The 26,347-nt window shown below is 36.5% G+C and overlaps 1 protein-coding gene across 33 annotated transcripts in view; it reads left to right on the top strand.

Annotated features, from left to right (window-relative positions):
• LOC127072901 (MAP7 domain-containing protein 2-like) overlaps positions 1-26,347 on the top strand; it is a 95,540-nt gene that overhangs the window by 52,768 nt on the left and 16,425 nt on the right. For 11 of the 33 annotated variants that reach the window (XM_051013757.1, XM_051013761.1, XM_051013758.1 and 8 more), the window contains 5 exons: positions 16,771-16,839; positions 19,192-19,266; positions 20,532-20,600; positions 21,847-22,036; positions 23,368-23,714. In XM_051013757.1, the coding sequence (XP_050869714.1) occupies positions 16,771-16,839; positions 19,192-19,266; positions 20,532-20,600; positions 21,847-22,036; positions 23,368-23,714 (750 nt within the window). Of the gene's footprint in view, positions 1-2,154; positions 4,495-4,908; positions 5,208-16,770; positions 16,840-19,191; positions 19,267-20,531; positions 20,601-21,846; positions 22,037-23,367; positions 23,715-26,347 lie in introns of those variants that run through there. The other 22 variants (XM_051013765.1, XM_051013767.1, XM_051013766.1 and 19 more) reach the window with 10 other exon arrangements.

The raw sequence follows: 26,347 nt of genomic DNA, 5'->3' as shown, positions 1-26,347 counted from the left end.
TTAATCGAATCTCTTTGATGAGTTCGAAGTAAGTTCAGGCATGGTTGTCTTTTGCTCGTTAACTTTCTCTCTGTCACCGTAATGCGGATAGACGGAGACATATCTTATAATTTATCTTTCGAAAGGAATTTCGGTGAATAACGGGGAGATAAAGCAACGACGTTTCAACGCGAATGGTGCACGGCCTCTCACCGTTCCTCGTGAAATAATAAGCCGCAGTAAATTAGCTCGAGCTTGGTGGTGACTTTACTTCGTAGAGCACGCGACTGCACTTAGTTCTTCCTTGACTGTGCCAACTCTTACTTTTTCTTCTTCTCTCTCTCTATATATATATCTATCTCTATCTATTTCTCTTTCTTGTTTTATCTATTTAGGTTATTCACGGCAAGTCTACGATCAATTGAAGGAGCGAAACTAGAAATGTACGCTCTCAAACCTATAAAAAGATGTTCCATGTTCTCGGCCCAGAGATTTAATCCTTTTGCTAGTTGAGAACGGAGATACACGCGTTCATGTTAAACATTCGCTATTTCTACATCGAGATTAGTGTACTTACCTACTCTCGTGGCTTATTCGCAAAAATGTACAGTGTCTTTGATCATCTAACTGAATAGGATAACGTATAATACGAAGCTGGGTAAAGATTATCAAGAGATAGATCGATAAATTTAAAAAGAAATTAATGATATTCGTAGAAAAGTTTTATTTCAAACAAAATCGTGAAGATTAATCGTCGAATTTGTGGTAATTAAAAGCCGGTTGTTCGATTATGACATTAGAAATTAGATTTCTTATATGTAGGGGTAACCATCGAGTTATCTCGACGGAGATAATTAGTTTCTATTTTCTTTTTCTTGTTTTTTCTTTTTCTTTTTTTTTTCTCTTTTAAGGACCTAGCAATTTTCTTATCCCTTCCGTTTCCGTAGGCGTCGTGTAATCGCCCGAGGGACTGTCCTCGGCCAGTGTGCCAAAAATAGACACGCTAGGATTGGCATACAGGTGCTTCTAAGATCTCTCTTTTTCTCTCTCTTTCTTTCTTTCTTTATTTCTCTCCCATCTTTTTTCTTTCTCACGGTTCTTTAGTAACAAAATATAAAGTTTATAATTACATCGATAGAGCGTAATTAAAAATTTTTAATTACAGTAGACGTCTAAATTATATATAGACACTTTTCTCGTTCGTTTGAAATTTAAATTCGAATTTCTTCGAAGAATTATTTTCTCTTTTAAACAATGCAAAAAAAGGGGGGAGAGAGATAGTACACGTGGTAGACGAACTCCAAGTTTCCATTCTATCATGTAAAAGAATCTCAAAGGAAAAGTCAGAGAAATTTATCAAAGGTTTTTCGATATTCTTAAAGAACTATGATTAAAAAGAGAAAGAAACGAAATAATAAATGGATGAGGATGCGCATGGAAAACGCGTCGTGTAATGACGTATACCTACGCGTTTGAAAAGTCGAATGCTCTTATAGGCATCAAATGTCGAGAAGACAGGGAGCTATTGTAAGGCATTTCTAAGCCTGACAGAAGCTCGATGATTCGTTTGTTACGTCTGGCTGGAAATTTCAAGCCTAAGCTGGAATCGAATATCTCGAGTAAAAGGAGCCTACCTACTCGGCTCGATGAGCTTATTCATACCGTAATCGAGATATGAACCAGCGACGCATCTGCTTACGCATCGTTCGACTCAGCACTCCTTCTTCTTCTTTTTCTTTTTCTTCTTCTTCTTCATCTTTATCCTAGTCATATCTTTTTCATTGCATTTTGATTTCATTATGTATCTTTATTTGTTTCGTCTCTTTTCGTCCATCGTAAATGTAAGACACTTCGCTTATATATGTACTTGAGAAACTGCAAGTTATTGCTCGGTGTAGTACAATAACCCGTTACCTTTTTTCTTGAAAAGTTTTTTCAATGCCATTGTACGCGAAATTTATATTCCAATTAAATATAAACTCTGACGGATCAGTTTTTTTCTTTCTTTCTTTTTGTTTTTCTCTCTCTTTCTTCTTGTTTCTTTTATTCTAATTTCATCTACAAATGCTAAATTCTCTTAGTCAGTTTTAATTAAAAAACATCGTGATTGATCATTATGCGATAATAAAAAATTGTACTGTTTAATTTATTCCTAATGATCATTTAAAAAAAAAAAAAGAAAAAGAAAAGAAAGAAAGGAGAGAAAAAAAAAGAAAAAAGTAAACCGAGAAGGTATATTAAAGTGTTTAAGAACGGGAAAATACGGTTCGTTCGTATCTTAAGTAATCTCGATTCGAGGTACGAAAAAGAGGAGGAACCTAATCCATTAAATGGCGAAAGTATTTTAAAGTCGGGAAAAATCCGTTCCTTCTTCGAAAGTTCAATTAGCCGCGCCCTTTCACAGCGGTAACGTTGATTAATGGCGGCGAAGCGACATTTGGCCAGTCCAGGAGTTACACCGGAAGCGGCCGTTAACGTCGTTCGACGAGTGACACGAATCTCCACCGCGTTTATCGTATTTGCGTTCTTCGCGCAAAGAGCCCGATCGTCGTTCGTGCTTGGCCCCGACGAGAAGTGCACGCCAAAGTGCCTGTCACTCGAGACAACGCGATCCCTCGTTTCGAACGAAATGGATAGTTGGAGTGAGTGAGTTAGAGAAAGAGAAAGAGAAAGAGAAAGGTAGAAAGAAAGAGAGAGAGAAAGAGGGATAAGGAGAGCCCTTCTCACGATTTATCCTCGTTAATTCGGATGGCTCGTTCATTTGGAAAGCCTATCTCGCAATGTAATACCGACGAACCAGTTTCTCTCTCTCTTTCTCTCTCTCTCTTTTTCTCTCCTTATGTGTTTCTCTCTTTCTCTCTTTCTCTTTCTCTTTCTCTCTCTCTTGCTGTCTATCTCTCGCTGTCTATCTCTGTTCTTTTCTCGTACGGTAGCCTTCGAGCTAATGAAACGGTTCGGATGATGCTTCAATTAGAACGTCGTGACACGCGTGCAATTGCATTTCTCCGGCTAGTTCTCTCTCCCTTTCGGTGCTAACTCCTGCTCCATACATAATTAAATCCCTACGACCTTAATTCGGATTCGCTCTCGTCGCACGTCGTCCACCCTCTCTCTCTCTCTCTCTCTCACTCTTCATCCTCTACAATGTCTTACTTGAGAATTTCTTCCCTCGAGTTCTACGTCTATATACATACACGATCCCTATCTATAAAACGATCGAAGAAGAACTTTAAGGGACACGTTCGCAGAAAGAAAAATTATTCTTCTACGTTTAACGGAGATAGGAGTATATAGATAGCGAGAACATACGTTGGAAACGTACAGTTTTGATGGGCTCCTTTGTGATCGTAATAAAAAAGAGAGAAAACCAAAGAGAAAAAAGAACAATAGAGGAAGGAAGATATGTACTTTTCTGATTGTCGCTTCGGTGCATCATTTTTGATCGATCGTTGACACCGTGAATGCGGTGAATCGTGCACCTTGATAACGGAATAACATGGCCGCTTATCCGTAACTGCTGCCGGTTTACAATGTCGCGATCCTCGTCGATCTTCCGTACGGTTTCAAGCGGTTGGAACGTCGCCAAACATTTTTATTATGGCTTCGCTAACTAACATCGATTCGTATCGGTGACTTGCATGTTCCGATCTTTTCTTCCTTTCTTATTGTAAACGTTCTTCCAAAAAATGATCTTCAACGTTTTATAACAAAACGAACGCGTTCTTCATCGATTTCTTTCTCTCTTTCTCTTTCTCTTTCTCTTTCTCTCGATAGTTGATTTAACGAGTGTTAACTAATTCGAACGATTGACTCGATCTTCGTCAATTGAATTAGTTAAACGTCCTATTCTTAGTAGTATCAGTCGGATAATAAAATCAATATAGCTGTTCAAACAAATCTACATCCTTAACGATCTTACATTTAATCTGTTTACTCGAAAGACGATCCGTTGACGAAAGAGGTATACACTGTACAGGGTATCGTCCGAGGGGGTTAGGAGGTATCGAGAGTAGCTCGATAAAGGGGATGAGGAGAGGAAAAGAGAAGATGTCGTTGAGAAAGTCGTAGAAGAACAGCGGACGGTGTCGGTGTTTTCGGGTGCGAGAAAAGAAGCAGAAGAAGAAAAAGAAGAAAAAGAAGATAAATTTAGCGAACGACAGAGAAGGCAGTGGGAAGGAGGGAGGAGGAGGAGAAGGAGGAGGAGAAGAAGGAGGAGGTGGTAAAAAAAGGTGAGGTGGTCCGCGAGGGCCACGGCCATGGGGGAGGCGGCAGCATGTTTTCCGAGCTGTGCAGGGAGACTCTGCGGAAGGCCGCCGTGTGCTACAGTTCTGGTCGTGCGGGAAGTCCCTCACCATCGCCACCAACGTCTCCGCCAGCATCACCCTCCAAGGAGGCAAAGACTCCTGCCAACACTGATCTGGGAAATGTCCGTGGTACCGGATGCGAGTGCAGAGATTCCTCTGCTACCGGAAGGCGGCATACTACACAGCCGGTCGAACTCCGTGACCTTAGGGAGTACGTTTATGCGCTCTCCCTTCGTCGCACTTCTGAACCTCTGAATCCGATTGTCGATCCGGTAGTCAATCCGATAGTTACCGATTACTATCGATCTCGATGTTACCGACCCGATAGTTGACCCAATAGTTGAACACACTTGTATATAATCGTAGATCCGATTATCTCTGTAGTTGTCAACCTACTGATTAACAAGTCGAACCTTTACCTTTTCATTCGTTTCTATCCTTTTCTTTTTCCATTTCTTTCTTCCTTGATCTCTTTCTCTCTCTCTCTTTCTCTCTGTTTCTGTCTTTCTCTCTTTTTCTCTATCTCTGTCTTTTTTTCTTTGTCTTTCTGTCTTTCTCTTTCCGTTCCCTCTTTCTGCATCCAAGAAAGCGCATAACGTGCTCCCGTAAAAAACGACCTTCTCAGAAAGCGGCCAGCGATGCCGACGGACTTCAGCAAACGGTTGCCTGGACTCGAGGCAAGGGACGCCGGTAGACGACAGCTCGAGGAGTGCAGATTCACCGGAGGAGGCGGAAGTGGGGGAGGAGGAGGAAGTGGAGGATGGGGTGGCGGTGGGGGCGGAGGAGGAGGAGGAGGAGGAGGAGAGATCGGCGAGTATGGAAGACCCGGCTCGAGACTCGGCAGACAATCGGGACTCTCGTCGCCAGAGCCGGAGTCCGAACTCGACACCTCTGAGGACAACTCCTCGACGTCTGGCGACGAAGGTACAACAACCACAGGAACAAACTTCACCCACTGCGATTTATAACCTCCTCATTTCCTCTTTTTCTTTTTTCTTTTTTTCTTTTCTTTTCTTTTCTTTTCTTTTCTTTTCTTTTCTTTCCTTTCTTTCCCCTCTTTCAACTAGATTACGGATTTTTCTCGTGTATACTCGTGTCATATATATATATTTTTTTTTAAATTCTTTTTTTCTCTCTTTTTCTTTCTCATCTCAAGCGTTTGTTTCCTTCGAAAAAATCGAGATATCTCGCCTCGAGTACGTTTACCCTTCTGTAGCCAGCATTCTCCAGCTACGTGGCACACGTAAAACTCAAGTGCTTTCGCGATATACTCCGAGAACCGTTCCCGAAGCTTTCAAAGTGCTTTTCTTCCTCGTAAAATAGCCGAAAAAAAAGAGAGAGAGAGAGAGAGAACTATTGCAAACCCTCTCCACTGAGATCTCGACGCGGTGAAAGCACTCAAAATCTTTGCTACCGCGATCCTTGTAATCGTTGGCGGATTTTCGTTCGGTTTGGAGTTTAACAACTGCCGTTTGCATATGCTTTTTTCGTATGCATTGTTCGACGCCATTGCAATTAAGAAATGCGATAGAAACAAATAGAAAAGAGTTGTGCGTAGATATGTATTTATAGGGATATTGTTTCTCTTTTTCTTTTTCCTTTCTTTCTTTCTTTCTTTCTTTCTTTATTTTTCCTTTCTTATTCAAACTAAAAATATACGCAGCTCGAATTTAAAACTGAAGAATTTAATATGCTATTCGGATGCCACTTGACTTGATCCAATGAGAATAAGTCGATTGTAGAGAGGTGTATGCATTATTATTCTAGCGATTCGTTGGATATCTTTTCAAAATAAAACCAGGTGTTTCCGCGTGACGTTTTTAACGATCGATAATCGTTCTCTCGTAAAATGATTGAGCTTTCCCCGACGTTGATATCGGAGTCGTGAGAAACAAAGGTCGTATATACCAATTGAAATTGTTCGCGAAATCGTCGTTGGATCAACAGCCAATGTTATCGATACATCTTGCGTGCCGTAGTAATAGGACAAAGCGGTTTTCACGGGCAACGCCTGTCGTTGATCAACGTAATTGTTTTGTCGAAGAGACGTGTCGGCAGGCGTGAACACTATGTTGTGTAGTCTGCTGTACCTGCTACGCCAGTATGAGAAACTGTGTGCATATGTATTAGTGTGTATAAGGTGTGGAGAGAGAAAAGCCATTGTGTACGCATCGCGTGCAGTTTGCTTTCTCTTTCTCCCTCTTTCTTGCCCTCTCTCTCTCTCTCTCTCTTTCTCTCTCTCTCCCTCTCCCTCCCCCTCCCTCTCTCTTTCTCTCGTTCTCTGCAATATCGTTGCAGTTTGTACAGTTGAGAAGAGATTTCGCTCGCGCGGAACACCCACAAACTTATGTCGAATTGTCGATTATGACCACTGCTATGCAACACGATCCTAATGCGGTTTGCGTGGTGGTGAACATCTTCCTTTTGGGGTCGCATTTATCGACGATTGTACTGTCGCTATATGGCATACTATCTCGTAAACTATTCATCCTTCGAATATATATTTTTATATGATTTTTCTACGAGAATAAATCGTAAGGGTATCGATTTGCGATAGTACTCTTGTTGTTCGAAAAAGATCAGGACCTGAATTTTCTTTTCTTTTTCTTTTTCTTATTTTCCTTTCATTTTTCCTTTCGACTTCGAAACGGGGGAAAGAAAAAATAAAATAAATGGGTACCATCGCAAACTCGTATCTCTCTTCTTCCTAGGCAATAAAAAGAATAAAATCGAATTTTCAGCGAATAGATTTTTCCAGGCTTATATGTACCATTCCTACGGAAGAATGTAAATATTTCATTGATTGCAACAATGACATTTGATTCTTTTTTCTTTCTTTCTTTCTTTCTTTTTTTTTTCGTGAATACTGTAGTCTCACCCTCCCTCTCTTTTCTTTCTTGTTTTTTTTTCCCTTCTTCATTATTTATAAATCAATTTATGTTTCTAGCAAACTTTCTGTTTGTCGGGCTTCTCTTACTTTTCTTTTTTCGGGTCGATAATCGAATATAAACAATTTTTCGTGTTTTTCGTTACTCTCCCTCTTACTTTTTCCCTCTCTCCCTCTTTCTCTCTCTCTCTCTCTCTCTCTCTCTCTCTCTCTCTCTCTTTCTGTCGTTAGGAATAATCGATATTTAAATTACTCACGAATGAAAGTTTGCCAGACTACAAACAATTAGGTACACCCTTTCGTTATCGTATATATTATGTAACGATTCACGCACACTAATAGACGTGTGCAATAAAAAATGCTGGTTATCGATAAACGACAAATAAGAACGAATGTATAAGAATAGAGTGAGTAACGAACATGAAGAGGATTCGAGGATAGATAGATGAGAGAGAATCCAAGAGATATTAAAAAATGAAGGAGCTGTCATCGCAGTTGTAGATAGCAAGATGATAAGGAAGAGAACAACGAAGAGATTTTTCTCTTTCTGTGTCTTTCTCTTTTTGTTTCTTTCTCTTTTTGTTTCTTTTCTTTTTTGTCCGTCGACAGAAAGTTCTCGATACAGGCATGATATTCCAATAAAAAAGGTAGTCCTTCGAATATTTCCACGAGGATAGAACGTAGACGTAACGTCACTCGAATCTCAAGGAGGGTCTCGACCCATCTTTCCTCAAGTCGATACATCGTCGCGGTGTGTGTATCGATAGAGAAAGAGAGAGAGAGTGGGAGCAATAGCTTCGTAAAAGCTGTCCGTGGCTGTTACAATGGCTTCTACGTTTCGAGAGATCCTTCTTGCTCACTCTCTTTCTCTTTCTTTCTTCCTCTCAACTTTTTTGCTCCTCTAGAAAAAAAAAAAGCTGTCCGACCACGCGAATCGCTGACTTCGGTCTCCGATTCCTGCCAAACCGGCTAGCTTTCTTCTGCTGGTCCTAACGTTTCAGTAAAAAGCGATAGAGATAAAGAGATAGATAGATAGGGAAAATAATAAAGAAAAAAAAAGAAGAAGATGAAGAAGTAGGATCTCTAACTCGAAAATGCAAGCTCGTTGGCAAGCCAGCCTCGAATTTCGTTGTTCTCACGTTTCCTAGAATTATCTCGACCTAAAACGCGTGTCGTATGCAGAACTCGCGAGAATAATTGATCGATAGGCTTGAGATTAAAAATGGGGCCGTAGATATGTTTGTTGGTTTACGACTTTATTGCAAGCTCGAGTTGCTTTTTTTATCACTATCCGATATAATCATCCCTCTTCGAAGTTGACTATAACATTGTAACTTTTTCATGTTATCCAAATGTTCTTTAAATAAGAATCAATTCATTATTAATGAATACTTATCTCTTCTTCTTTTCTTCTTTATTTTTTATTTTATTTTATATATATATATATATAAAACATATTATATATAAATAACTTGGAAAGAACGAAAGATCACGAGGTCGATTACATTCTCTCTTTCATTTTTTTTCTTCCCAAAGCCTATTGTTCTAAATCAACGAATTGCCATTATATGAATTGCACGGATATTCTTGAAACTCCATTCGAAGATATCAAACTTGGATCGTCTCTCCGTTTTCCACTTTTAGCTAAAGGGTCTTCATTGTCGCATTCCGACCGTATTGTCTACGTTCTCTCGAGAAAACTAGGATCGTTTTAGTAATTGAAACAAGTACGGCGAGTGCCAATTATACCGTCATAGCTTAATGTCCTTATTGTCGCTCATGAATCTGTAACCATCCGAGCAAATGATAATCTTCTCTCTCTTTCTCTCTCTCTCTCTTTCTCTCTCTCTCTCTCTCTCTCTCTCTCTCTTTGTTTTCGAGTTCAAGCTCAACGTCGAAAAGTTGAGTCTCTTTTAGGCAGTTACTCTGATATTTTCTCCGAGCAAGAGAATCGAGCTCCTCGTTGTTCGATAAACTCACGAAAAGTTTCGTCGTATCGTATTAAAATCCCGTATCCCGTAATTTAGTGTCTTTTCCTTCCTACTCCCACCCTTATCCCCACTCACCCCTTCCCCTCTTCTTCCTATCTTTGTTTCTATCTTTCTCTTTCTCGATTTTTTTTTTCATTTCGCGGAATAGTTCGAAAAGTTGTTTCCTTTTTCAAGCCCACAGTTTCAAGTTTGCACGACATCGTATCTACTTTCCTTTACTTTATTATAACGAAGTACCGTTCGTTTTCATAGTAATAATCGTTTGTAACTAACGTTCGTTGACTTAGAAGAGGATCACGAAACGGCGGAAACATTTCAAACGAATAGAATGTTCCTGTCTGACCGTGCACGATAGAGAAGTCTCATCATCATCATCAGATATCTTAAATTAGAAAGTTGCTTGTAAAGTTTAGTTTCGCGTCATGAACAGACGATATCGTGCGAGCTCGATGGATGATGATGGTGATGATGGTGATGATAATGATGATGATGATGATGATGATGATGATGATGACGATGATGATAATTAGAAAGAGGAGGATGGGGAATAGAAGGAGGAGGAGGAGAAGGAAGAGGAAGAGGAAGAGGAAGAGAACAGAGAGACGTGCACGTGTCTCGTTGGCCATTGGGACGATCGATTACGCTCCAGTCACGTGTACGCAAGTCAAATTTAATAGCTGCGTATCGGTGTCGAACGTGATAGGCTCGGTATTCGTTGAGGCAAGATCCGATTAAAAAGAAAAAAAATCAAAGAAAAAGAAAGATAGAACAAAAAAGAAGAAACAAAATTCGATCGACCATCGATCAAAATTTTTTACTCGTGTTTTGGTTTCTGTTTCTTTTTTTGTTTCTTTTTTTCCTTTTTTGATTCTGTTTTTTGGTTTTTTTTTCTACACTTTCTTTTTTCGTAAAGTACAGAAAACGGGGGGAGGGAGAGGGAGAGAGAGGGAGAGAAATATAAAAAGAGATTTTCACGGAACGCAAGAAACGTACGATCGATGGGGATTTAAATGGAAAACTCTGGTCACGTAAATTTGGCAAGCTTCGACTAATGTTCCTTTTTCTCTTTTCCTTTTTCATTTCTTTTTTGACGATTACAACGGACAAAATAATAGGTACATGCTGGTTGGATCTTGAACGTTTTACAAGATCTAAGATCGATCAGATTCTCTATTCGTAGAAAGAGAATAATACGAACTGGTTTGAATCGTTGTTTTGATGCCGATCAAAAACGAGATGAGATACTCTCTCGGGAATATGTAGTCAATGCATTTCTAAATAATTTCACCATTCGCATCTTGGCAAGCTAGATCCTTCTCGCTTAATGTCGACGTAGTATCATTCCAGCTGGGACACGCCCAACTTTCGAGAGATCGAGCAACCGAGTAGTTCTTCTTTCATGGGAAGAATACGCTTCGTACGACCTCATTCTGTTTTCGTAATTACGTCGCTTTATTAAAATATTGAAATTGACTCGACACCATGGTAGGGGTAAACGACATTTGCATAATTATTATCAGCGAAAGAAACTTTTCTTTCGTTTTATCTTTTTTATTCTACGGGTAACTGTCCGAAACAAGTTGTTGTTCCATGCTTTATAATATCATCGATTCGTTAAAAAAACTTCCACGATCTTGACACATCCTGACTAATCGTGAAAGAGCAACGAAAAGACTAGCATGCTAACTCGTCGTCCGTTTAGCTACTTCGTCGACCCGAACTTTGCATCAACTGATATTACTTCCGAAGGCAGTTGTAATACGGGATGAACTTGTAATGAAATTCTATTACAGTTAAAACTCTGCTATCAGTCAGTCAGTCTCTCTCTCTCACACACACACACACACACACACACTCTTTCTTTATTTTGGTCTCTCCAGTTATACTCAGACCTATGTACTTGTGCACTTGTCCAACCAGACTAGTATACAAAGTTAAGGAAATAATACGATGAATCTTTAATTTACTTTAATACCATTTTTTATTTATACAACTCTCAAAAAATACAATTGCATTGTTTTATTTAATTAAACGAAAGACCTTGGTGAAACTTTTACAAGCATCAAACAAAAAATATCTCCGTGCGTTGTTGTAAATCTTCCAAAAAATTTTGTCGAAATTTAAAGGAATGAATGGTGGTCAAATAAATAGAGGGGAAGGTTTTGATCATCCTTCGAAGAAAAATTATCAGTTTTATCTTAATGTTACTTTTCTCGTAAACGATCGAGCAGCAATAACCGGCATTGTATGCTGGGATATTGCGATCCAATCATATGTGAAATCGCATGGAGGGTCTCACCGGATACTTTTCCATCCCATCGAATCCCCCACGGCGCGCTCGGCTGACCCAATATAATCGTGGCTATCAATTGATAAGTCTGATATCGAGGTTCTTATTATAAACGTTTCTACATTTCGATACTCGTGAATCGATCTTTCGATAGACAGGAAGCTGACTCCCTTCGTCAATGATATTATTACGTACCTTTATATTTTTCATCGTGAATATTATCGACCCATTCGAAGGTTGCTTCATTTTCGAAGTGTTCTTCTTCTTCTTCTTCGTTTTTCTTTTTCCTTTCCTTTCCTTTCTTTTTTTTTCGAACTGATTCTTTTTGAACAATTTTTTTCTTTTTTTATTTACGTATTACGTATCTTTCGTCAATTTACTTCGTCTTACGACTACGTCAATTTATTAAATAATTCTTTTAAATTAAAAATTAATAAACATACTTTTAAAAGAATATAATCGTAGCTCTCGGAATGAAAATTATAAAAAATTCGCGAGGCAATCAACGCGTTAAAGAATCATAGATCGAAATAATAATTTTGTTGTAGATTGTATTCTTGACATTCGGTCAGTAGGATCTTTTATTATTCATTTTTATCGATCATTATCAAATTCAGAAAGATAGAAGAATTACGTTGGTTATATCGACTTTCACGAAGCTAATTGTGAGGCTCGTTAGTATCTTCCTTTGGAATCGTCCTTGCCTAGGGGAAAACAATCGTCCTAGGAATTATATCGAGGGTCGTCTGTGACTCGCTACGACCGTTCTTGTAAATGGAATGCGACGTCGGACAATGCACCATTTGTCGTTGCATCCGGGAGATTAGTCGGAGAATATCTCGAATTCTCGCACGGTATATCGGATTAAGATCGTTTGTCTTCTTCAACGTATCCATTCACCCCAGGTAATTGCGGCGAAACGTCGTTCTCGAAATTCGTGAGGTTAACATTGACTTAAAATCGTTCGAATAGAGAAATTCCAATAGGGGGAAATAGAAAGGATCATCGATGCAAGTATTTATTTTTATTTCGAACAGACAGAAAATAAAAAATAAAAAATAAAAAAAAGAAAGAGAGAAAAAAATCAAAGGACTCATCGAACTAGCTCATCATCTATGCGATCGATGAAAGGAATCACCTATCCATTGTAAAAAAGAATAAGCATAAGTACAACATACCGTTCTTTCTAATCGGTCGACCTATTTCTCTTTTTTCTCTTCTTTCTTTTTCTTTCTTTCTTTCTTGCTTTCTTTCTTTTTTTCGTTCGTAGACCGAGCCTCCTTTTTTTTGTTCACTTTTAGTGGCGATACGTCCGCAAGAAAAAAAAAATTTCTCTCGGTGGTAGTTTTGCCAATTGAAATCCGCCAAGGAGTCCGCGACAAAGAGAATGCGACACGAAAGAAGAAAGAGAACAAGAGAAAAAGAACCTTTGTAGTTTGGTATTCGAATAATAGGTAAACTACCCCTTCTTCATCGTCTTCTTCTTTTCCTTTTTCTCTCCTTTCTTATTCCCGATAAGATTTCCTTTCTTTATTTTACAATGATAAGAGAAAATATATTATATATCGATCGATTCGTTTCGTTTGAAGAGATTTTTTTCTTTGCGCTCGAGCAACCTTATTAGTTATTTAAAAATGATTTATATTCATCTTATGGATACTATCGTATGACAGATACGAATATACGAAGTTGTTTTAATATTCCGCAGATTGAAGATAAGAAACGGAGAGTATCGTGTCTTACGTTCTCGTTAATATTCTTGAACTCGATATCACGTAAATCTCTCACTGCAGGTGCGTTTTTGATCGTAATCCAAATGCGAAACACGCTCGGCAGATGCAACTGCGCTTTTTCTCGATAGCGATACCCGGTAACTTTTTCTAATATTTTTTTCTCTCTCTCTCTCTCTCTCTCTCTTTTCTCTCTCGCTTTCTCTCTCTATCTCTTCCTATCCTCGAGATTTGCTAGTCATTTAAAGGAAATCCGCGAATATTGCCGTGCACGTGGTGCATGCCGGCAGGAAGCGCTCCTTTTACTCTGAGGAAAAAGAGAGAGAGATAGAGACAGAGATAGAGAGAGGAAAAGAGAGAGAGAGAAAAAGAGAGAAATATGTTATCACGAACGTGTGTATGAGTAGTTACACACACACACATGCAGATATATACATATATACATATAGATTTTAGTTACTCGTGAATATGTACACAGACCCATTGATGAGTCGAGCGGAGTGCGAAATAGGAGGATTCGGTCCGATACGATGGAAGGTCTACTTCCGTTGGTCGTTGGATAAGCCTGCTTTTGTTTCGAAAAATTCAAGAGAGTCCATGAGAGAAATGTGTATATTTGTGTGTGTGTGTGTGAGAGAGAAAGAGAGAGAGAGAGAGAGAGAGAATGCACGTATATTTTTCACTTTTTCTTTTTTTCTTTTTCTTTTTTCTTTTTCTTTTTCTTTTTTTTCATTTTCGTTTCTTTCAGCATAGCGTTAGTTCAGAATCCTCTAGCTAGATCCTTTATTTTCTCTCTGACGAGAAAACTCATCGATGAGACCCAAGTAAGAACGTGCTGGTTTCATCCTGACCTATTTTTTACTTTTTTTTCCCCTGGTGCACACGAGAAAGTTTTTATTATTTCGACTATATCTACGACTTTGATATATCTACGTTAAAAAGCACGTTACAGAAATAACTGATTATCCTATCATGATGATCACGATACGAAACTATTTTTCCGATGAATCACTTTCAAGACCTTTTTCGTTTTTTCGTTATTTATTTCCTCGTTTCTTTTTTTTTCATTCTTTCTTTTTCTTTCTTTCCTCCTTTCTTTCTTTCTTTTTCCAACGAGTTCTGTCATCTTGTGAAGCTTGTAACCCATATAATTAAGCATCGCTCTATATATCTATATCCATAAAATTGACGTTAATGGAAGATGGGAAAATGAATTTTGGAGTACATTTGCCAAAGACTTGGTGGTGGCTACTGCTTCCTGTCACAAAATTACAATTTGATATTCATCGCGTCGTCAGAGCTTTTTCCATTCCCATTATCTCGATACGATGTTCCTCGTCTGTGACGTTTTAATAGCGTGGATTTTCAGTTAGGAGGGTCTCTGGGATAGCGATAATGCTTGCCGTCTCGAAGGAGCCACCTATAAAACGAGCTATTAGCAGGAAAACGAGAAGGAAGGAAGGAAGGAAGGAAGGAAGGAAGAAAAGAGAAGAAGAACGAACGAATGAATGAACGAACGACAAAATATAAGCGTTTCTTATCGATCGATCCATCACTTATCATTATTATCGTTAACGTTTTCGACAGAAGCTTTGTCGTTCTCGGATATTTCTGAATAATTAATCGCGAAATCCGATCGATCGATCGATCATATCTATTTATCGAAGTTTTCTTACGACTTTCCGATTTGATTCTTCTTCAAAAAAAGAGAGAGAGAGAGGGAGAAAAAAAAAAGAAACGAAATAAAAGAAAAAAGAAATAAAACGATGAAAAAGAAATACTAAAGCTTACGACGAGGACTTAACGTATATACTTAAGTATATATATCTACATATATATCTATGCTCGGATTTATACACGTTCTCCGAACGGGAATCTCGATTCGATGTACCTTAGAAAAGGTATAAACTACAACGAGCTTATGTTAATTCTCGATAAAAGGAGAGAAATATAAATGAAACGAGCTATGTACACGTAGATCGGTTAGTCGAGAAACGATAGAAACGCCGAGCCTTTTACGATCCGATTCTCGTCGTTGCTTTTTGGAAAACGTAAAAGAAACTTTCAGGAAAAGTTTTCTTCCTCTTTCCTTTCTTAGTTGTAACTTTTCACTGTTCACGAGAACTTAGACCAACTTGGAATTATCGGACGTTTCGAATCGTTGCGTTCATGCGTTATCGCGATCGTTTTTTCCTCTCTCTCTCTCTCTCTTTCTTTTTTTCTCGTTTTCCTTTTCTTTCCTTCCACGAAGTAAAATAGATCGATTTAAAGAGTTCCAAGTAAGAAGGATAATTAGTCGTGCGAAAGGCTAACTAACATCGTATCTTCGTATAATTTTCACGAGCTCGTCTCGACTCACAGAGATTTTCGTGTTCTTTTTCTTTTTTTTTTCTTCTTTCTTTTTTGTACTTGACGCGATACGCGATTCCCTATGGATTAAAAAACAAATATGCATATTCATTGCGCCGAGACTAACGATCCCTTCCTTTGATATACACGTACTCGAGGATCCGTGACAAAGAATTCATCTCGAACGTGATGCGATACCTTATTTTCGATGCGAAAACTTTCTATACCATTCTGTTACATATAACTTTGATCACCGTTATTAACATTATCGTCGTTATCAACAATATCGTCGTTTTCTTTTCTTTTCTTTCTTTTTTTTTTAAGCTTCACGGTCAACAATTCTTATCGACGTTGTTTCATTCTGACGAAGAAATTAGCATTGTTTATATACGATTACTATTGTTAGTCTAATTAGAACGTAAAACGCATTTAAAATGTTATCATATCCGACGATGTCAACATCTCCGATTGTTGTTATGTTCTTTGAGTTTCAAGATCATTAGAATGTCGATCGTCTCTCTCAAATAAACATACCTATAATTCGTAGAATTATTATTGTGTTATTACGAAACACACGTTCGGTATAAACCCTGTGATATTTATTAATGTATGAACGAGCATTCAGTCTTCGAGACACGCTTCGGAGAGTTTGTCGACGTGCTCGTATTTCGACTGAAAAGTGAGAAAACGTTTTCTCTCTTTAGATCAAATATTTGTTTTAATTAGATCAACGATGGAAAAGGAGTCAGTTAATAACGTCGAAGACGAAAAATTATTTAGATAATAGAAAGGTGCGGTCTCTATTTTTATTAAATTAAAATTTTACGGACGCGAAGACCGCGACGAGGCGAACTAAAGCGATGTCGTGCCCTTTTGTCTCGTTAATGAGACATCAAAGAGAAATCCTTGTGAACGTTCGAAATTGATTAGCGAACGTTTCGAGAGTATAACGAAGACGCTACCCAACGAGCTTTTTCCGTCAAGCTTTGCACCATGATACGGACATTAACTTACTTTTCCTATAAAACAGTTAACATCGTCTTCGTAACCTTCGTTACGCATCTATTATTTTCAACGTTTCGTTCTAAAAGATGATCTCATCGATTTTGATTTTAAATTATAAAACGTCGTCGTTTTAAACGTAATAGAGATACATTCAATATGGATCTTCGATTTTATGTATTCGTCTACGATAGTAAGAGAACTAAGGGAATATTTTTGTTTTTCTTTTTTCTTTCAGCTGGAGCCGCTTCTGAGGAAATTAACCAAAGGACCAGTTCTGCACACAATCGCCACTCTCTCACGAAGGGTAAGCAAGTAAACAAACTAGATTCGTCGTTAAAAATGATGCTTGAAAACATTTAACGTTCGATTATATTATATTCGTTCTATCTTTCTCTTCATTGATACACCCCACGGCTTCTCTCATTAGAATTATTTTTTTTTTGTTCGCTTCGATTTCTTTCTACGGTTTGATTATTAGCTATCCGGTTTTTAATTTTATTTATTTATTTATTATTGTCTTCTTTCGCAATCGACACTCATATTTCATGCACGAGCACAAACGTCGTCGTCACATAATTTATAAAATATTTTTGCTACCCTATTTGTACCTTTTTGCCTGCCGATTTTATCCGTGTATTTATATACATATACATATACATGTACATATACATATACACACATATATATATGTATATATATATATATATATATATATATATATATATATATATATATATATATATATAGTTCTCCTTTATTCAAAGCAATTTCGATTCGATCTTTTATATATCCTACGTTCTGTTGAAAAATATCAGTATCATAAAAGAAAGAAAGATATATATATATATATATATATATATATATATATATATAAAGAAAAAAAAAGAAAGAGAAAATTTCAAAAGAAGTAAATATAAGGATGAGGGAAAAGGTCAAAGAAACACGTATCCTTCTCGCCCTTTACAAACTCTCGAAAAAACGCACTAAGAATTTCTCGAGAAAGGATCACCATTGCATCTCTCACGTTTCTTCGTTACTTCAAATCGCAAAATGCCGGTACGACATCCTCTTTGCGTAACAGTGTTCTCTTCGAACGAACAAAGCTGAATCCCATGCGAACATTATTGTCCCGCTAAAAATACGAACGATCCGTACGGAAGAAAATAGAAGGTGGAGAAGAAGAACGAAGCAAAAGTTTCTCGCCGTCTTCTCTCTTGTTTTCATTGTTTTCCTTGGCATTTCGAGAGGGAAGAACGAAGAGGTAGAAGTTACGAAAGATCGGTAAAGTTTGCGGAAAATTTCTCGCGCGAACACTCAAACGTGTTCTTTTCTTTTTTCTCTTCTCTCTCTCTCTCTCTCTCTCTCTCTCTCTCTTTCTCTCTTTCTCTCTCTCTCTTTCTCTTTCTCTCTCTCTCTCTCTTTCTCTGTTCGTTAACACCTCGAGTTAATTTCCCACAGATCAGTATGTCCATTATTTGCTTCAATAGTTTCACACTCGAGAAACAAAATTCTAAAAAGAACAAATTCCATTTCTTTTTTGTTAAATAAGCCTTTTAATCAAATAGCGTTATAGCGTATACCTTGTATTAGACTAGATTTACAGTTATTTTGATGTATGTTTTATTTATAAAAAAGAAAAAAGAAAACAGAACAAAAGGGAAAAGAAAAGAAAAAAGGAAGAAAGAAAGGTATAAAATGTATGGTGTAGTAGTTTATTGAAAAATTTACGACTTTCCAATGTCGACAGAGATCAAAGGAAGGAGATTTTCTTATGGTTGTAGGTCTTATGGTTGTAAGGGGAAAGTATTGAACGCGTTATCTTGAAGAGGGTGTATAAACTTACTCAAGGAAAGAAAAGTAATGGGCATTGTGTTCGAAGCTGTCGCGCAATCGACAATGACCATTGAGTTTCCTTCTCATTAAAATTCTATTTCGAGCGCACAACCTGCGAAAACAGATGAAAAGACTGGACTCTCATTGTTTTTCGACCCACTTTCAGGCGACGAAGATTAACGGAGCCTACACGTGTATTACTATCTTTCTCTATCTTTTTCTTCGTCGTAGGCCCTCGAGAGCCCTCGGCTTTTTTTTTTTTGTATTTTTCCTTTCTTTTTTTTCTTTTCTTTTTTTTTCTTCTCTCCTTTCCACCGTACTCGCTAGCAAAACGATAATTTGAACCGTAGTGACAAAGAAAACACCGACGACTATCGTCGGGGATGATAATACCAAGACCAAGTCCAAGTACTATTACTCGGCGAAAGATTATATACGAGAGAAACACCCGAGAAAATAACGATTTAAAGATCGAATACGAGAGAAAAACGTACGGAATAAGAAAAAAAAAAAAGTAAATTAATTCGAACGGAATCCGATAGAAACGAACAACTTTTCTGTTTTTCAGCGATTGTTCATACATTTTTTCAATTTAATTCGATTTAATTTATCGTAATCCACTATCATATTTAAAGAAGATATATTATTAAAGATCGTGTTCAAACGTAGAGATTTTTGTATTAAAATATCGCACAGTTCGATTAATATATATGTATTTCGATTATGATTAAATATCGAAGAAAATGAAATCGATTCTTAGAGGCCGAGGGAAGAAATATTAAAATTTTTCATATTCCTGTGATGACTGATTTCTATTCCGCAGAAGAAACAATGCATTGGTTCGCCCAGATAGGAGGTGACAGTGGTACTCACAATTTTCCAGATAATCATCGGAACGGTAAATACATGTCAGATTGTGTGTGCGTTCGGCCGATACCGAGAGAATTTAAACATCTGCACGAAATTTCATTACCACGCGTAATTTCGTAAGCGAGATTAACAGTAATCACGTTTGAATTTGAAATAATCTCTCCCTTCTATTTTGCATTATATCGAGAGTAAGCCTGATTACTATCGAACGTTTACTTTTCTTATAATCACGAACAACAAGTTTGGACAGAGTATTCGTGTTTCTTCGATAATAATAAAGATGATGATGATAATAATAATAATAATAATAATAATAACAGCAACGACAACAACCAACAAACAACAATAATGCGATTTGCTGTCGTGTGTGGGTGTGTGCTTAACAAATTGAAGCTAACCTTTTGATTGATTTTACGTGTAAACTCAATATCAATCTCGTTGTTACGTACGGCTCTAACAACGAGCTACCAATTTCGAATACGCGTTCGTGTTGTGTTGATCGAAATGACCGAGGAGGGACGTATGCACGTCGTACCTTAGAACTGAATTTAATTCAATCGGGCACGGTGTGTATACTGAACGACGAACGATTAAAGCGAAGGTTAATCACGAACGAAAGGGCTCGAACGACCTATGGAAATTTTTTCTTTTCTCCTTTTTTTTCTTTTTTCTTCCTTTTTTTTTTTTGATTAGACGTTAATTTAATTTGAGAATGATATGGTGGTAGAAGAAAATTTGCTCGTTGAATTTTAAAAAAAGAAAAGGAAAAAAAAATCGATTGATAAAACCTCTCAAACACATATATATATATATTTTTTTTTCCATCTCGTAATGGAACGTACATACGTTGTTCAATACGAAATTCAATATTCGCGTAAATAATATACAAAGAGAGACGATTAATAGAAAAATAAAAAATCAAAAAAGAATCGAAAATTTTCGAAATGTTTCGTAGTTATAAAAAAAAAAAAAAAAAACGACAACGCGCAAAGAAAAAAGATCCACGTGAAACACGTTTGTGCTTATTGCATTTATGAACGATACGTCTGCTGTGAGCATGCATGCCTTAATTTTCCTTAGAAAGAATTAGAAAACCAAAAACATCAATAACAACAGCAACAACAACAACAACAACAACAAACATAACAACAATTACAACGATAACGTTTCAATAATAAAATGTTTCAAAGAAACGAATAACAAGACCAAAACAAATTTCAACAACGCCTGGTCATATATGTACGAATATCTCACATATGTGCTCGCACATATTTCTCGCTTTCTTCTCGGCAGATGTGAAGCGCCGCCGAAGTCTCTACGATGAGGACTCCCTCGACGACGATCGTCCTGACGAGAACGAAGGTATCACGTTTTCAAGGGCTTTCTGCGTTCAACGCCTCGTGTTTTCCCGTTTCTTTTTATTTTCCGCTGTGATTTCAGATAATAAATCCATTTCTCTTTTTCTCTTTCTTTTCTCTCTCTCTTTCTCTCTCTCTCTGTATCTTTTTCTCTGTCTTTCTCTCTTTCTTTTTGTCTTTTTCTCTTTGTATCTTTTCCTCTTTCTTCCTTTGTCTGTTTTATCAGTTTTTTTGTCTCTGTTATATGTCTCTCTCTCTCTCTCTCTCTCTCTCTCTCTCTCTCTCTCTCTCTCTGTCTTTCTCTCTTTTTTATCTCACTCGAAAAAGAAGCTTATCATATTTCTTTTTTATTTAATTGCTTCGATCATAATTCCTTCGATCGTTCGCGCGTGCTCGTGCTTTTGTCATCGCACTATCAATCACGCGACGTATGTTCGTTTTCGAATTTTTCTTTTATTTTCTTTCTCTTTGTCTCTCTCTCTCACTCTCTCTCTCTCTCTATTTCTCTCTCTCTCTCTCTCTATCTCTCTCTCTCTCTTACTCTGTTTCTCTTTTTTTTTCTCTCTTTCTGTTTCTGTCTGTATCGTTCTCTCTGTCTCTATGTAGTTAACTATGAGAATTTACGAAGGGGTTGTGTAAATGGGAAGAGGGTGGAAGAGGAAGCGAATTATTAGTCCGGTTCTCGCGACGCTGACTAATTTTCATCGTTTATTTACGGTCGAGAGAATATATATGTGTATATATATATATGTATATGTATATATATGATGTATATACATACATATATACATATATATACATATATATACATACATATATATATACATACATATATATATATATATATATATATATATATATATATACGTATATTTACAGTGATGTGCATGACAGATGGAACAAATTAGTGGACAGCGGTTAGTCCACTAATACACGAAATATTTAACTGACGAAATGTTTCTCGAAAAATAAATACAAAAAAAAAACAAAATAATTTTTGTAATTAATCTTCAAAGTCGTAGGTGAATTGTTTGTTTAAAAAAAAATAAAGTTCTTTTTCGATATTGAAAATCGTCTGTCACGTAATACACGTAATGTATTGTGAGTGATTTAGTAAATGTATGTATGTATGTTTGTCTTCTCTATGGCGGAAATAAAATAATAAAGGAAAAAAAGAGAAGAAAAAAAAAGAAAGGAAATAAATAAGGAAGGAAGGAACGTATTGATAATTTTTGAAAAATTGTTGACAGCACGAGACTCGACGGGAAGTGCGAAAGATGTTGACAGGGCGAGGCTCGTCCGTGAAAGGCAGAACGAAGAACGACAACGGAAGCTGGAAGAGCTGAGACAACAGGCACTCGCCGCCCAACGTTTTCGGGAGCAGCGAGAGGAGGAACGTCGAAGACGCATCGACGAGCTGAGGTCACGAGATAATGACAGGTTTGACTCTAAAGTTTCTCTTTTTATCATTTTCCTTATCCGGTTACCCAGTTGAAATGAATTCTTCGAAAGATGCACGTACATCTGTTAATTCCAACGTCGTCTTCTTAATCACTCATCTCTGGTACAGTGTGAAATTAAAGAAAATAATTATTTGAGGAAGAAAAAAAAAGAATAAAAGAATTTAGATTCTATCCATTTTGTTTCTCGTTCAAATCGATTGATCAAGATCGAGTAATAGTAATAATAATAATAATAATAATAATCACGTAAGATCGATTTTTATATTTTTGCTAAGCAAATCGGTGATATCTATCGAGCGTAGAGATTTATTAAAAAATGAATAATTATGCAAATATATAATTTAAACAAGAAACTCAGATTTTTTTTTTTAAACAAAAATTAAAATTTTATCTTTCTTCTTGTCATAGTTTCTTATTTTATAAAATTTTTTTCTTTGATATACTTTTAAAGAAAGAAATTTAATAAAGACTCGCGATCGTTTTAGTTTTTATTTTTTAGATTTATCGTTAATTCAGTTAGGTTGAATTTTAATATTTTCACAAATCGGTTATATCTTTCTTTAATCGTTCAGACGTTTTTCAGAGAAAGAGAGGAAGAAAGATAGGATATGCTTAAAATAGAAATATGCGATCGAAGTGTATCGACGTATCGATAGGTTCTCGTGATGTAAATTAGAAAATTGCGCGCACGCCGCGAATATCGCATAAATAATAATGTCACCTTAGTTAGACCCGTGCAAAATCAGTATAGCTCAGCGTGTTTTAACGATGCATTATGAGATTATAAGATCAACGTGGTTATAAGTTTGACCTCGTTAGCGTGACATCATTCTAAACTGTTTTACCGTCGTGGAGAAGCCTAGTAAATTACCGCAAACTCCGTCGTGCTTATATAAAATTTGAGATATACACGTATCAGAGAATATAAATATACCGAAAGGAGAGAAAAGAAGAGAAAAGAAGCCGAAGGAGAAGAAAAAGACGATCTTGTAGACTAAAAACAAGAAAAAGAATGGTCGCGATGATTATTGTACGATAATTAACAAACGATGTCTATCTTGATCGTTTCATTTATTTTACAAGAGAAAACTTTATTATAATAATATATTAAATAAACAAGAAAAAAAAATATACAAAATGCATAAGAACAAAGGTGATAAAAATATAAGATTATTCTATAGATAACGAATTATAAAAGTTACAAATTATTATACACAAAGCACGTTTATTATTAATACATTCATTGTCTTACATTTTATTTTGTTTCTTTTCTCTTCTTATTTTTCTTCTCGACGAACATAATTTTAGACGGAACCAGGTAGAAGAAAGGAAACGATTGATATGCGAGGCAGAGCGAGAAAGGCGGGAGGCTATCCTCCGAAAGAATCAGGAGAGGGAGGCACGCATCGAGGCAAAGAAGAAGAATGAGAGATCGCACATCGTTTTTGCGTTCGGCAGTTCGACACCACGAATGTTGGAGCCAGCTGATACCGGTGGTTCGACCTTCTGGGGTACACGCAGAGCCACTTCGACGACCAACGTCATGATGTTTTCAGCGGCTCAGCCTTTGACCAGGAGATCCTCCGAAAGAGAACTCGATGGCAGCAAGAAAAGAGCTACTTCCGCCGGTGGACTCGACAGAAAGCCCGGCGAAGGTAAGTCATTCTTTTTCACGCACGCAATTAATTATTTTATACATACATACATATATATATGTATATATGTATATTTTCACATATATTATATAATTATCGAACTATCTTTGTATACGATTTTCTACGAAAAAAGAAAAAAAAAGAAGAAAGAAATATTATTACGAGAACAAACGATGTTCTGTCCGACAATATACAAATCATCCTTAATATCATCCTACGATCAAGATATACGAATGGTCAAACGTTATTTCGTAGTATCGATTTATTATTATTCGAAAGAAATCATTGTCCTTCAAAAACCTCGTAATACGATTTCAAGGATATTCTTTCATGGTGTATTATCTTCACTATGAGTAATCTCAGTGTATACGACGCGTGATCTCTTATTGCTTTTTTTTTGTCTGTTTGTTTATATCGTATTTACGAGAAAGCGAGTAAAAGCGTACTACGTAGATCGTTTGTGATATTATTTAGAAAGATAGAAAGTCAAAGTGATTTGATTAGTAGTTCGTTGTACCCGAATCGTTGACGACGCGTTCGCGAAATACAAGCGTGACGATAGATAAGATATCTTTCTCTCGGATCGAAGCATTTAGTTTTGATAGTGAAATAATAACTTACATATATACAGACATATACGAGCTATTTAATGTTTGATTGCAAGAATGTTGTCTCTCTGTGCTCTAGTTCTAGACAAGTGTTACTCGAATCGTCTTTAATCTGATAGATACAGCGACTTTTTGTTTATATATATATATATATTTATATAAAATTATCAATTATCTTTTTCTTTACGTGCGTCTGTACGTTTAATTGAAAATTTTCAATCTTTTTATTAGTCGCTGTATCTCGAAGAACCACAATGTCGCTTAGTTTGTCGTTGCTTCAATTACTCGTCGTCGTTCGCTTTGTAGAACTTTCTATCGTTTCTTTTATTTCTATTAGAAATTCCACATACGATCCTGCATCGCGTTACGCATGTACTTACACGCACCAACAATTTTATAAGACACCAAATTATAATAACGACTCGAATATTGTCATATATCATATATCACCATTCATTTCTCTTGTCATCTTTTCGATTTTCCAAATATTACAAATATCATTAAAAGAAGATTGATACTTTAATCGATAACGAACGATATCACTATCAATCATAAATGTAAGAATCCGTAGGACGAATTCGATCATCTTTTCGATCGCTTTTAAATCGCAATGAACGCTTAGATTACAATATTCTTTTCCTGTTTTTCTTATTCCCCTCCTTTCTCTTTTATATCATTTTTATTTTATAGATATACGTATACTATCATTGTATTAGCGGATTAGAAAGAACATACATGTGTAACATGATTTCTTCATTTTTGAAAAATCGTTTCTTTTCTCTTCTGCTATGTTCGTAATCGTAATTAAGAAGTTAGAAGAGGAAAGAAAATATAAAGAAGGTTACATTTATCGATTAGATTTTAGTTGAAAGTTTCGAAGATAGTTTCTCACGATCACGTTAGTTTCATGTAAATGTATATATATATATATATATATATATATATATATATATATATACATATACATATACATATATATATAGTACAAGAGGTAATCCATAGAGAAGTTACCTCTCGTACGATGAATACCGTGCTCGTTCGCGTGAACCCTCGATAAAAGAACGATTAGTTCCGCGTTGTTTCAAAGATACCATTCGCGTTCCTTTCCTTCGTACAAGTATCGTATTCATCGAACGACGGGGTCAAAGATTAGAAAATAATAGGATGAAGCATGAAGAAAAATTCGTTATTAGATATTTCGCTATTCTACTTACACGAATTCACGATATACATATAATACATGTAATATGTATAGATACATACATATATACATACAAACATACGTATATAACTGTAGACGTTTTTACGATATTCATTTTTACGTTTTACATACACGTATACTCGTAATTAGTCTTTTTACGTTTAATAGATAATCACGGATATAGTGCAAAAATCGTAGCTATGAATTTAAAGTAGATATCTTGAGATTTTTTTCGCTATAAAAAAGCGCAGGGCGATTCACATAACTGGGCCAGACTATAACACTTTTCTAAGCAAAAGTGGAAGGAAGGAAGGAAGGAAGGAAGGAAGAAAGAAAAAAAAGTTTGGTGCACGGTTTACCAAGAGAAAACTAACTTGTTACGATCTTTATTTTCCCTGCAAATGCACGGATGCACCTGCGAGCAGCAGTGCAATTGCATTTTTTTCTTTAACACAACTCTGCCGTATTATATTCGTTACGTCAGCTAAATTCTTCTTTACGTTGTTTCGCATTATATTATTTCAGTAAAAAAAAAAATATATATATATATAATGAATGAATAAATTGGCAAGAAGAAGATGATATTCGTAAAAAAAAAAACGAATCAACATAAACAAATAATAATAAACATATTATTTATTTCTCATTCAACGAGTTAAAATTGCTTATAGTTTGACTCAGTTAGTTATTATAATCACTTTATAACGTTTAGTTTCCCCAAAATTTGTTTGTTCTACACGCCTAAGCTAAGAGATTCCTAGCTCGAAGTTTAGTTTAGACGTATATAAGCGTCGTAACGCGGGACGGGTCTGACTTTGTAATTG

The sequence above is a fragment of the Vespula vulgaris genome, chromosome 2, assembly GCF_905475345.1.
Source record: "Vespula vulgaris chromosome 2, iyVesVulg1.1, whole genome shotgun sequence".
In the NCBI taxonomy this organism is placed as follows: domain Eukaryota; kingdom Metazoa; phylum Arthropoda; class Insecta; order Hymenoptera; family Vespidae; genus Vespula; species Vespula vulgaris.
Note: the sequence above shows the minus strand (reverse complement) of the source record. Positions and strands in the feature narration are given on the sequence as shown.